This window comes from Ursus americanus, chromosome 17, assembly GCF_024610735.1.
Source record: "Ursus americanus isolate L20-20 chromosome 17, mUrsAme1.1.p, whole genome shotgun sequence".
NCBI lineage: Eukaryota > Metazoa > Chordata > Mammalia > Carnivora > Ursidae > Ursus > Ursus americanus.
This window is the reverse complement of record NC_142143.1, coordinates 7,110,555-7,123,088: the sequence shown is the minus strand read 5'-3', so window position 1 is coordinate 7,123,088 and position 12,534 is coordinate 7,110,555. Positions and strand designations below refer to the sequence as shown.

Sequence of the window (12,534 nt, the reverse complement as noted above, 5' to 3'; positions counted from 1 at the left end):
GAACGGAAGCAGAAAGTTGTAGTTGAAGTGTTTGAGTTTTCAAGTGAGATACCTGGATATACAATATCCATTCTCTCTCTCTCTCTCTCTTTTTTTTTTAAAGATTTTATTTATTTATTTGACCAAGATAGAGACAGCGAGTGAGAGAGGGAACACAAGCAGGGGGAGTGGGAGAGGAAGAAGCAGGCTCCCAGCAGAGGAGCCTGATGTGGGGCTCGATCCCGTAACGCCGGGATCACGCCCTGAGCCAAAGGCAGACGCTTAACCACTGTGCCACCCAGGCGCCCCTCTCTCTCTCTTTTTTTAAGATTTTATTTATTTATTTGACACAGAGAGAGACAGCCAGCGAGAGAGGGAACACAAGCAGGGGGAGTGGGAGAGGAAGAAGCAGGCTCCCAGCGGAGGAGCCTGATGTGGGGCTCAATCCCAGAACGCTGGGATCGTGCCCTGAGCCAAAGGCAGATGCTTAATGACTGAGCCACCCAGGCGCCCCCCATTGTCTCTTTTTTGGTGATACTTGAAACCATTGGTGATCATTTCCCACTATTAATTCATTAGGGGTTGCAAAATAATAACACCCTAATTCTGTCATTCAGTCTTTGTTTATTAACTGGGATACTTGCATAAAAGGAAACTTTTTTCCCTTCATCAACTATTCAGTTACTCTGAATGGTAGATGATATAAGAAGCATAGGTTGAATGTTTGATTCTTTCCTTTTAATTACAGTTTTTACAAGAAATGAGTTGGTTTTCTAGCATTCCTCAAAAGGAACGAAAGAGATTTTTTTAGTGTCATTATGAATTCATGGATTTGAAAATAGTTGATGTGTTTCAATCCAATGTAGTTATTACCCTTTTGAAGCTCCAATTGTCCTATCTTTGGTCAGTGGGAGCCTATTCAGGGTAGCTCCTGAGTCCTTTGGACACAACCCTAGTAGTCTTTGGCAGAGTTTGGGTTTTCTACTATGCCAAGATGCTTTAAGTTTGTATACACTTCCTGCTTTCCCATTTGCTTTTGAAGCTACCCCAGTTAGGCTTTCAACATTACCACATCTCTGAAAATGCACTTATCAGTAACAGACACATGACTAAAGCCAGTAATCAATATTTGTCATTATCTTACTTGACCTATCAACAGCATCTCTTTTCTTTGAAACATTGCCTTTATTTGGCATCTAGAATGCTATGTGTTCCTGATTTTTCTCCTATGTCTCTGGCAGTTCTGTCTCAGTGTCTTTTGCCGATTTTCTCTTATCTCGCTGACCTCTAAGTGTTGTAGTGCCCCAGGGCTCAGTCTTTGATGCTTTTCTTTTCTCTTTAAATTTATTTCTTTCTTGATCTCTTATAGTCCCATAGTTTGATTCATGGCTGAATTTAAAAAAGATGACTCTGGCTTCTAGGACAAGAGACCAAAAGGGTATGAGGTGGAAATGCAGAAACGAGTTCGGAGGTTAAAGCAGTAATGCGGGCAAGAGGTAGTAGAGGAAGTGGTGAAGAGCATTAACTTCTGGATATATTTTGAAATGGAGCCGATAGAATCTTGATGGATCAGGGTGAGGTGTAAGAATAAGAGAGAATAAAAGGATGTTTCCAAAGATTTTGGTTCTGATGGGGGCCAAAGAATTGTTGTATTGAATTACTAGAGGGAGTGAGCTGGAAAGATGGGGGGGGGTAGTAACGTGGGATGCTTGAATTGGGATTATTGAGGAGCGTGCTGTTCTTGGTAATGATAAAGCCTCGGTTCATGACTGTGGGCATGACTGGCTGAGGCAAGTGGAGGAGATCAGAAGGAAGAAAGAGAACTTAGAGGCCATGTTTTGGGAACTAGGGAGGTAGGAGCAAAAATTGCCTCAACTTGAGAGATTTTAAGCAAAACAGGTTTTTGGAAGAGGATCAAAGCAACAAGGTGAAGGGAATATTCAAAGAAGGGGCACAGGGGACGCCTGGGTGGCTCAATCGTTAAGCGTCTGCCTTCCGCTCAGGGTGTGATCCCAGAGTCCTGGGATCGAGCCCCACATCAGGCTTCTCCGCTGGGAGCCTGCTTCTTCCTCTCCCACTCCCCCTGCTTGTGTTCCCTCTCTCACTGGCTGTCTCTCTCTCTGTCAAATAAATAAATAAAATCTTAAAAAAAAAAAAAAAGAAGGGGTACAGGACAAGGAATTTGCTGATAACTGTGAATGAGTTCTAGAGGGCACTGTAGAAGGGTTTGGGAACTGGGAATGAGTGGGCGACAGGAACAGAAAAGGGCATGTTTTAAGCCATATGGGATGATCTGAAAGTTCTGGGCTTCCTGAGGTGACTAATGTAAACAGGAGAAAAGAACACAATAGGAATAGTCCTGATGGCTTCAAGACTAATAATGGTGGTAAGATTGGACTTAGGGGGCCTCTCTCCCTATCTACCAGTGGTGGTGTGGAAACTTAGAAGGAGCCCATGGAGCTCCAGGCTTTCCCTCTAGGGTCTGAATCCATAAATGATAAATAACATTGTTTTGCATTTTTTAAAATTATATATATAAATATATAAATGGTAATATATAATCACAACTTGATTTTTATCTCAATTCTGTTTCTGTTTTTATGTATTATACATTCAGGATTTTTTATTATGGTAAAATACACAAACAAGATTTATCATCTCAACCATTTTTGGTGTACAGTTCAGTGGCATTAAGTACATCAGTATTGGGCAACTACCACCACCAATCATGTCCAGAACTGTTTTCATCTTGTAAAACTGAAACTCCATACCCATTAAGTAATAACACCCCAAAGTGGATTGACCACTTGACATGTGTCAGGTGCCATCTGGGCTCCTGTCAGAGTTGGGGTGAATCAAACATGTTCCCTGCTCTCAGGGAACACCAGCTTGGCAGGAGAGACAAAAAGATCCTCTACAGGCAGTAACAGCAATGAGAGCTCTCCTGGAGCTGAAGGACTGGTCAAGAGGTATGAAAACACACAGAGAAATAGATCATATCTGATGATGGCATCAGGAGAGGCTTCACTGAGAAGAGAATTAAGATACAGAAATGGGCAGTTTCCCAGTCTATCCCTTCAAGGAAGAAAGTCTAGTGTAGTGTGCCTTAGCTAAGTCATTTAAGAGACAGAGTGGAGAGAAGCTCAAAAGGTAGACTTAAGTCTTTTAACAGCACGCTCAAAAATGAAATTAAGAAAACAGTTCCATTTATAATAGCATCAAGAAGTAAAATACATTGGAATAAATTTAACAAAAAAAATATACTTCTGATCACTGAACATTATAAAACATCATTGAAATTAAAGAAGACCTAAATAAATAGAAAGACATCCTGTGTTCATGAATCAGAAGACTTAATAGCCAGTTAGAAGATAAAAAAAAAAGTTCTGGGATACAACGTACAGCATATTGACTATAGCTGATGATTCTGTTCTGCATATTTGGAAATTGCTGGGAAAGTAGAGCTTAAAAGTTCCAATCACAAGGAAAAACTTTGTAATTGTGTGAGGTGATGGATGTTATCTAAACTTGTGATCATTTTATAATATATACATTTATCAAATCATTACATCATATACGTTAAACTTACACAACATTATAGAGCAACTATATCTCAATAAAACTGGGGGGAAAAGACTTAATAGTGTTCAAATGGCAATATTCCCCAAATTGATCTGTAGATTCAATACAATCCCAATCAAAATCCCAGTTGCCCTTTCCCCCTTCCTTCCTTCCTTCCTTCCTTCCTTCCTTCTTTCCTTCTTTCCTTCCTTCTTTCCTTCCTTCCTTCCTTCCTTCCTTCCTTCCTTCCTTCCTTCCTTCCTTCCTTCCTTCCTTCCTAAAATTCATATGTAAATGCAAGGGACCCAAAATAACCAAACAATCTTGAAAAAGAAAAATAAAGTTGGAGGACTCACACTTCTTTTTTTTTTAATTTTTAATTTTTATTTATTTTATTTATTTTATGTAAAGTTTGATGATTCATTAGTTGCGTATAACACCCAGTGCAGCATGCAATACGTGCCCTCCTTACTACCCATCACCAGCCTATCCCATTCCCCCACCCCTCCCCTCTGAAGCCCTCAGTTTGTTTCTCAGAGTCCATAGTCTCTCATGCTTCATTCCCCCTTCTGATTACCCCCCCTTTCTTTATCCCTTTCTTCTCCTACCGATCTTCCTAGTTCTTATGTTCCATAGATGAGAGAAACCATATGATAATTGTCTTTCTCTGCTTGACTTATTTCACTTAGCATTATCTCCTCCAATGCCATCCATGTTGCAGCAAATGTTGAGAAATCGTTCTTTTTGATAGCTGAGTAATATTCCATTGTATATATGGACCACAGCTTCTTAATCCAGTCATCTGTTGAAAGGCATCTCGGCTCCTTCCACGATTTAGCTATTGTGGACAATGCTGCTATGAACATTGGGATGCATATGGCCCTTCTCTTCACTACGTCTGTATCTTTGGGGTAAATACCCAGTAGTGCAATTGCTGGATCATAGGGTAGCTCTGTTTTTAACTTTTTAAGGGACCTCCACGTTGTTTTCCAAAGTGGCTGTACCAACTTGCATTCCCACCGATAGTGTAAGAGGGATCCCCTTTCTCCATATCCTCTCCAACATTTGTTGTTTCTTGCCTTGTCAATTTTTGCCATTCTAACTGGTGTAAGGTGGTATCTCAGTGTGGTTTTGATTTGAATTTCCGTGATGGCTAATGATTTTGAACATTTTTTCATGTGTCTGTTAGCCATTTGTATGTCTTCATTGGAAAAGTGTCTGTTCATATCTTCTGCCCATTTTATGATTTGTTTATTTGTTTCTCGTGTATTGAGTTTGAGAAGTTCTTTGTAGATCTTGGATACCAGTCTTTTATCTGTAGTGTCATTTGCAAATATATTCTCCCATTCCGTGGGCTGCCTCTTAGTTTTTTTGACTGTTTCCTTGGCTGTGCAGAACCTTTTTATCTTGATGAAGGACTCACACTTCTTGTTTCAAACTTAGTACAAAACTAGAGTAATCAAGGGAGATTCTGGAGACCCAGAACCCGGCAGCTCTGAGGTGGTGAATAATAGCTCTTCAAGTCTGCAATAAAAAATGGCCTCCAGTAAGACTACATTACAAAAAATGAGAAAGAAACAGAATGAAAAGAGTGAAAAAGTAGAAGAGGCAGAGCCTGGAAAGTTTGTGACGGAAAAAGTGCTGCACCAATGTGTAGCGAATGGGAAGGTGGAGTCTTTCCTGAAGTGGAAGGGATTTCTAGATGCTGACAGTACTTGGGAAACAAGAAAATTTAGATTGTCCAGAGTTAATTGAAGCATTTTTTAATTCTCAAAAAGCTTGTAAAGAAAAAGATGGTACAAAAAGAAAATCTTTATCTGACGGTGAATGTGATAATAGCAAATCAAAGAAGGAAAGAGATGCTGCTGATAACAAGAGGCTTTGCCAGAGATCTTGATCTGAATGAGTAATCAGTGCCGCAGACAGCAGTGGAGAATTCATGGTTCTCGTGAAATGGAAAGATTCAGATGAGGCAGGCTTGGTGCTGGCAAAAGAGGCAAATAAAAAGTGCTCTCAAATTGTAATTGCTTTTTATGAAGAGAGACTAACTTGGCATTCTTGTCCAGAAGATGAAGCTCAATAATTGTTCGCATTGCTTTTTTATGTATGTTTTTATATATATATTTATGTGTGTGTGTATATATATGGGTCTTGGCTTTTTTATTTATTAGTGTGAAGAAATAACATTCTAATGAAAAACCAGTTTGATAGGTTTGTTTTGAAGTAGTATTGGGGGAGTTGTTGGGGTTCTTTTGCATCTAATAGCACTGGTTTCTGTGAACAAATAAAAGCTTTGTGTAGTTGATTCCTTTATCAGAAAAGAATATTTGAGACCATGGTATATTATTCCCCTGCATTCAGGAACACCTTTTCTAAATGTTGGGGGAAGTCTTCATAGTTGTTACTCAATCAGAATTTGTGTTTGACTCCCATATGCCCAAGGACCGTTCTGGGTTTTTTTGTTTACTTGGGTTTTTTGATGTGTATACATAAAATTACATACGTAAGTGGTTTCCTTCCCTCCCTGCCTCCCTTCCTTCCATTCATTCTTTCACATTTACCAAAACAAAAACAGCATTTCATAACCATGGATAAGCCCACGTTTCTGGGATGCCATCATTTTCAGCACCCTAAGAAATAAATCACTTAAAGTTGGATTGAAAATTTTCCTGAAACCTTAACCTTTCAAATTTTGTAAATAATTGGGTAATTTAGATATAATGGAAACAATTTAAATTGGACAATGTAAAAGTAGCCATATCAGAATCTATATCCATATCTACAGTTATAGAAATGCAAGTTTATTTGCAAAACCTCTGAAAGGAAAATTTTATCACAACCTCCCCACCCAAATGAGAAAACTAGACAAGTCTCGGTGTGTTTTAATTAGGTAAGCAAAACTTAGTTAAATGGACATTTAAAGTTTCCTTCTAATGAACCATTCCTTTTCAAGAAGTTGAAATCCCTGTGCTGTATTGGATAAAATGTCATGATTCATGGAATGACTAAACTTCATTCATGGAAACATAATCATAATCAGATGGTTAGAGATGTTGGCAATTTAGGATCTTCTGGAATAAATGAATGAACAGACTTCTATAATCTAAATTCTTTTTTTTTTAATTTTATTTATTTATTCAACAGAGATAGAGACAACCAGCGAGAGAGGGAACACAAGCAGGGGGAGTGGGAGAGGAAGAAGCAGGCTCATAGCGGAAGAGCCTGATGTGGGGCTCGATCCCATATCGCCGGGATCACGCCCTGAGCCGGAGGCAGACGCTCAACCGCTGTGCCACCCAGGCGCCCCTATAATCTAAATTCTTGACCTGCATGTCGTTTCTTTACCCCAACTCATTCCTTACATGCAGGCTCAATCTTCTCAGTATTGGGGTTACTGGTTCAGCAGAAGCCAGGAAAAACAGTAACTTTGTAGCAATCCCAGAATGTTATCCAACTGTATATAGTTTACTTTATTATAAACACTGGTAAATAGTAGTTTTATATTCCTTTAAAAAAGCTAGAATAATCAAGGCTGTGTTTCTGACATAAGGATAGTCACCTAGATCAGTAGAATAGAATTGACAGTCCACAAAATAAACCCACATATTTTTTATAAGGATGCCAAGACATTCAGTGGGAGAAAGAACAGTCTTTTTAACAAATAGTGCTAGAACAACTGGATGTCCACATGCAAAAGGATGAAGTTGGACCCTTATCTCATAGTATATACAAAATTAATTCAAAATGGATCAAAGACCTAAGTGAAACAGCCCAAACTATGAACTATAAAACTCTAAGAATAGCATATTAAGAATTAAACTTTGCTATATGTGCAATGGGAAGAGATAGGTTTTTGAGGGTTAATAAGTGATTCAACACACGTGCCCTTTGCCCCCTCTGTGCCAGGTCCTATGCCAGGTGCACAGATGAATCTGCAGCAGTGTGTTCCGCAAGCAGCTCAAGTCTAGTGTGGGAGGTAGACACCTACTCTGATAATTATATCACACCGGAGTAAGTATCATTATAGAGCTGGGTTTCTCAGCCCCGGTGCGATTAACATTTTGCACAACATAATTCTTTTCCGTGGGAGGCTGTCCTGTGCATTGTGGGATATTTAGTGGCATCCCTGCTCTCTCCCACTAGATGCCAGTAGCACTCCCTAAATCAAGAAAATAAAAAATGTCTGTAGACATTTCCAAAAATCTCCTGGGGGAACAAAATCACTCTAATTTGAGAACCACTGTTACAAGGTAAGCACAGTGAGTTTTCTTCTCACAGAAGGGCACTGGGATGAGCCAGTGAAGATGCCTTGGAGTGCTGAGATGCCACGTACATTTTTCCCAGTTATGTCTTGGCTATGTTTGTTGGGCTGTCTTGGGTCCTCTGCAAGATTTATTTAGTCCCTTTCTTTTCTTTCTTTTTTTCTATCTTTGTCTCTAGGCTGTGGTCAGTGCCATCAGAAAATTTTTAGAGGGCATCCCAGACCTGCACCTGGTTTACATCCACCATCCCCTCCTGCTTAGGTTCTTCCTGTTGTATCCAGAGCTGATGAGTAGGTTTGGACACCGTGTCCTGGAACTTTGGTTCTCCTGGGAAGAGAGCAGCTATGAGGAGCTGGATGATGTCCCCTCTGCTGGGCAGTCTCCCCTTCCTGCCAGCATAACAGCCCTATTCCACATGCTCAGAAGCAGCCCCAGCATCCTGCTCATTTTGCTAGTAGGTGACCACTTGCTCATTTCTGCATTCAGAGATGGTGGGCTCTCTCTCTCTCTGTCTCTGGGTGTTGGTTTACTGAGGTCGGGAGGCAACTGCAGTTGCTTCTGTCTGCCTTTGGATATATTGCTGTTTCCATGTGAATGGGAGGTCCTTTGGCTGGTGGGTGCCTGGTTTCTATGAATCCGTACTCTTTTTTAAGTCTAATGGAGGTTTGGTCCCTGACAGATCCATCCCTCTGTACTGCTCAGGGGACAGAACTATGAAATGCTGACCCCAGTCACCACTTCCTCTTACCTCCCTGTCTTCTCTCAAGCAGATTCTACTAATAAGTGTTTAATGTCAGAGGAGACCCTTGGGGCAAGTTAATGGAGATGGCTGATTGTAGAGGGTCCAGGCTTTTTTTTTTTTTTTTTTTTTTTGCCATGACTCACAGGATAATGTTACATGTGCAACACAGAATTGTCAGAAATTCCGGTGCTTTTTTTTTAATGAAATAAGACATTCCTATAATTCCTGTCAGGTGTATCAGATAAGTCAGCTAACTGCCTGTCGTCTGCAGTTTCCAATACACTAGTTTTAGCTCCATCTTTTCATTCACTCAAGAAATCATGTTAGAAAATAAATTAATGAGAGTGACATTATTTTATTATAGAGGTAATGCTGTAATTTCTTGTTATTTTAAAAAAGAAAAGCATTTGCACCATTTGACACTTTGTATTTAATGAGTGATTACTAGTGGCAGGTGCCAAACTGCAGCACAGCAACACAGGAGACATTTAGTTTAAAACCATTGCTTTCAGTGCCAGCTCACCAACTTTGCCCTCCCCTAGTCCAGAAAGAATGACAGCCCATTAGGGAAGAGTGGGGATTCCTCCAATGTTCTTAATCATCAACAAACATGATTTGTTGAGTGTTTTTTTATTGGACTGGCTTTATTAGAGTGATTATAGTGGAAATAACACCTTCATGTTGTATACCTCACTTCCTTAGGTATGTACTTCTGTCCATATTCACACATGCATGCACACACTCCCTCCTCAGACTTAAATCTTCACCTTCCGCCCCCGAGATCTCTCATCTTGTGAGGTCACACGTGTTGGCTTGATAGGGGCTGCATTCATGCTCTGGCTCAAATTCTTCCTTTGAGGAGGAAGAAAGGAGAGGAATGGGTTAAAAATAAAGCGTATGATGTTCTATAATAGAGGAGGAAGGCAAGATGGGTGCCAGGGGGAGTAGCAATGGACAGAGTGAAGATACTGGATTTTCTTTGCAATGAAGCGTTCAGGGTTAGTTTCTCACACAGAGTAGGTACTTAAAAATATTTGCTGACCTGTTGAATTAGAGTTCTGGACAGAAGTCTCTCTCAAAAAAAGCAGATCTTCTGATAGAGATATTTATGGTATTTTTTTTTCTTTTTAAGCAAATGAAGAGATAGGTTTAGGGAGATTTTCCATAGGTCACAAAAGTTCAGATTAAAACCCAGATTTTGGCTCCCTGTGTAATGTTCTTCCCAGTACACTGAGCTAACTCTCAGAACAAGAGAAAACAACCCTGATCCGGTGTTTTCCATCTAACAGGACAGCTGTTTATTTGAGCAGAGGGGATACAGGAAAGAACTGGACCTAGAGCCTGCCCCACAGGCCGGGGAGGAAATCAGACACGACAACATTAATACCTGTCGTAACAGTGTGGTAGTAAAGGTCAGGCGGAGTGGTTGGGTGGCAGGGAGGGCAGAGAGGTGTCATATATGTCATATATTGCAAAGGATTTGACAAGTGAAAGTGTTGCAGGAGGATCCCGCCAGGTCAGCACAGCAGCATGCAAGTGCTTACTGTAATTCAGGGACAGTGAGTGGTCTGGTGAGGTTTTGGAGAATGGAGGGTTTGTCACAGGAGTTGAGGTTGGAGTAGGATGGGGAGGAGCAGGGCGTTAGAAGCCTTGAGTTTAGTTGTTCACGTTTTCTTTTATCATACACTTATTTGGTACTTACTAGGCACTAAGCATTGGGAATACAAAGATAATTCAGATATGGTTGGTCCTTGCCCTTGAGGAAATCACAGATGCTTGTTTCATCTGTCACCTTATAGAGACTTCTAAAGCATCCCTAGAAGGAGAGAATCAAAGAATGGTGAGGCTAGAAAAAAATCTCAGATCATGACACTGGGCTGTGGGAGTGACAGAGGAGTCTAAGTCCCTATAGACTCACTTCTGGTTGCTCTGGTTGTCTTCTGCTGCGACCCAGACTCTCACTGGTCCCTAAATTCCTAACCCTTTCCATGTTCATGTCCTTCTATTTATAGCCAAACCCCTAGAAGTAGTTTTCTGCTCTCAAAATTGTCATCTCTTACTTATTCCTACACCCATTGGCTTTTGCCTCTGTTGCTACTTGAAACCATTCTTACCAGGATCAACAGTACTGTTCTTGTGACTAATTACAGTGGACTTTTTGGTTCTCATCTTACATGACCTATTATTATTTGATGATTGTCCACTTTTTATTGACACACTCTTGGTTTTGGCAATACCAGAGCTCTCAATTTTTCTCTTACTTCTCTTGGTGTTTCTCCCAGTCTCTTTTATAGTTTTCTTTCTGGCCGTCCTTGAAAGTTGATGTTCCTCAAAGTTTTGTCCTAGGCTCTCTCTCTCTTTTTTTTTTTTTTTAAGATTTTATTCATTTATTTGACAGAGATAGAGACAGCCAGCGAGAGAGGGAACACAAGCAGGGGGAGTGAGAGAGGAAGAAGCAGGCTCATAGCAGAGGAGCCTGATGTGGGGCTCGATCCCATAACGCCGGGATCACGCCCTGAGCCGAAGGCAGACGCCTAACCGCTGTGCCACCCAGGCGCCCCAAGTCCTAGGCTGTCTTTTTACTCAGTGTCTTCTTTCTGGGCTGTGTCAATAATTCTCATGGATTTGGTTGCCTCCTGCTATATGCTGATGACTCAAATCTCTGTGTCCATCTGTGACCTTTCTCCTGAGCTCCAGACCCATATAACTAACCATCTCTTTGACATTTCTATCTAAAATGGAGCTCATTATCTTCCTCCCCCAAGTTTTCTTTCTCAGTCTGGGTCTTTCTAGGGTAGAGATCCCTCCCTAGATGAAGACTATCCTAGGCCACTAGCTTCAAGGAACATAAGTACTTAAAGGAAACAAGCCAAAGAGAAAATGAATTTTAAGAGACCAAATCCTTAGAAAGACCCTGTCTCAGGTCAGCTGGAGCAGGTACCCCACCCCTTGTTGTGGTGACCCAGTTTTTGTCCTTGAATGTGAAGCACCTCACCTCCCCTCCTTCCTGGGCAGAGAGGAAGAAACCTTGTGTTTTGCTGGCCTAGATTTCAGCAGGAAAGATCTATCCTTAGGGCTGGATGCTACATAGAGACCCAGGAAGATGATGACTTTTCTGAGCTTCAGTTTCCTTGTAAATAAAGTGAAGCTAACATGTGGATAAATATATGGGAATAATATGTGGAAAGTATATGTAGGGACACTCTTGCTATCCTGTACACAGTAGGCTATCATTCACTGATCATTGACTGACTCTGAATCAGCGAGAGGATGTTAATCTCAGAGCAGCTTATTGAATTGCTCAAGGTCATATAACAAATAAGGGTCATGACTGTGATTGGAGCCTAAAGTTAATGAGTTTTTCACTAAATTAGATCCTGGAAACATCAGTGGTGAAAAAGAATAACAAGGAACAACTTTGCTGTCTGTTTATATATATAATTCTTACCATTTCTCCCCAGCTTCTAGCCACAGGAGGGGAAAAGAGTCTAAAAATATGTGTTGGTACCAATTTCTGTTTTTGATATGGGTAATTAACAGCTGAAAACAAAGCTGTTAATTGCCACTCTTATCAATGGGTGGTCTTTCATGTAGGTTGTTTAAATGTGAAAAACAGTGATGTCACAGAAGCTCTGTTTGTTCCCTCCTTAGCCACATCACCCTGCTTGATCCAACCCCAGAAAATTCTGGACAGCTTTGGGCAGGAGAGACTGCAGAGTGGACCATGTTCCATCCAGCGCCTTCCCCACTGACTCATGCAGTGGGGTGCACCCCTTCCCCCGCTCCGCCCCCCTGGCATTCACCATAGCCACCAAAGCCTGAGTAGTCCTCTTCCTTTTGTTTTTTTTTTTTAAAGATTTTATTTATTAATTTGACAGAGAGAGACAGCCAGCGAGAGAGGGAACACAAGCAGGGGGAGTGGGAGAGGAAGAAGCAGGCTCCTACCGGAGGAGCCTGATGTGGGGTTCAATCGTAGAACGCTGGGATCAC

At 41.0% G+C, this 12,534-nt stretch overlaps 1 protein-coding gene and 1 pseudogene across 1 annotated transcript in view; both read left to right on the top strand.

The window, feature by feature from the left end:
* MEI1 (meiotic double-stranded break formation protein 1) overlaps nucleotides 1–12,534 on the top strand; it is a 71,170-nt gene that overhangs the window by 37,784 nt on the left and 20,852 nt on the right. The window contains exon 20 of the mRNA XM_045780049.2: nucleotides 7,981–8,256. Coding sequence (XP_045636005.1) covers nucleotides 7,981–8,256 — 276 coding nt within the window. The remainder of the gene's footprint in view (nucleotides 1–7,980; nucleotides 8,257–12,534) is intronic.
* LOC123780877 (chromobox protein homolog 3 pseudogene) lies at nucleotides 5,049–5,623 on the top strand (annotated as a pseudogene).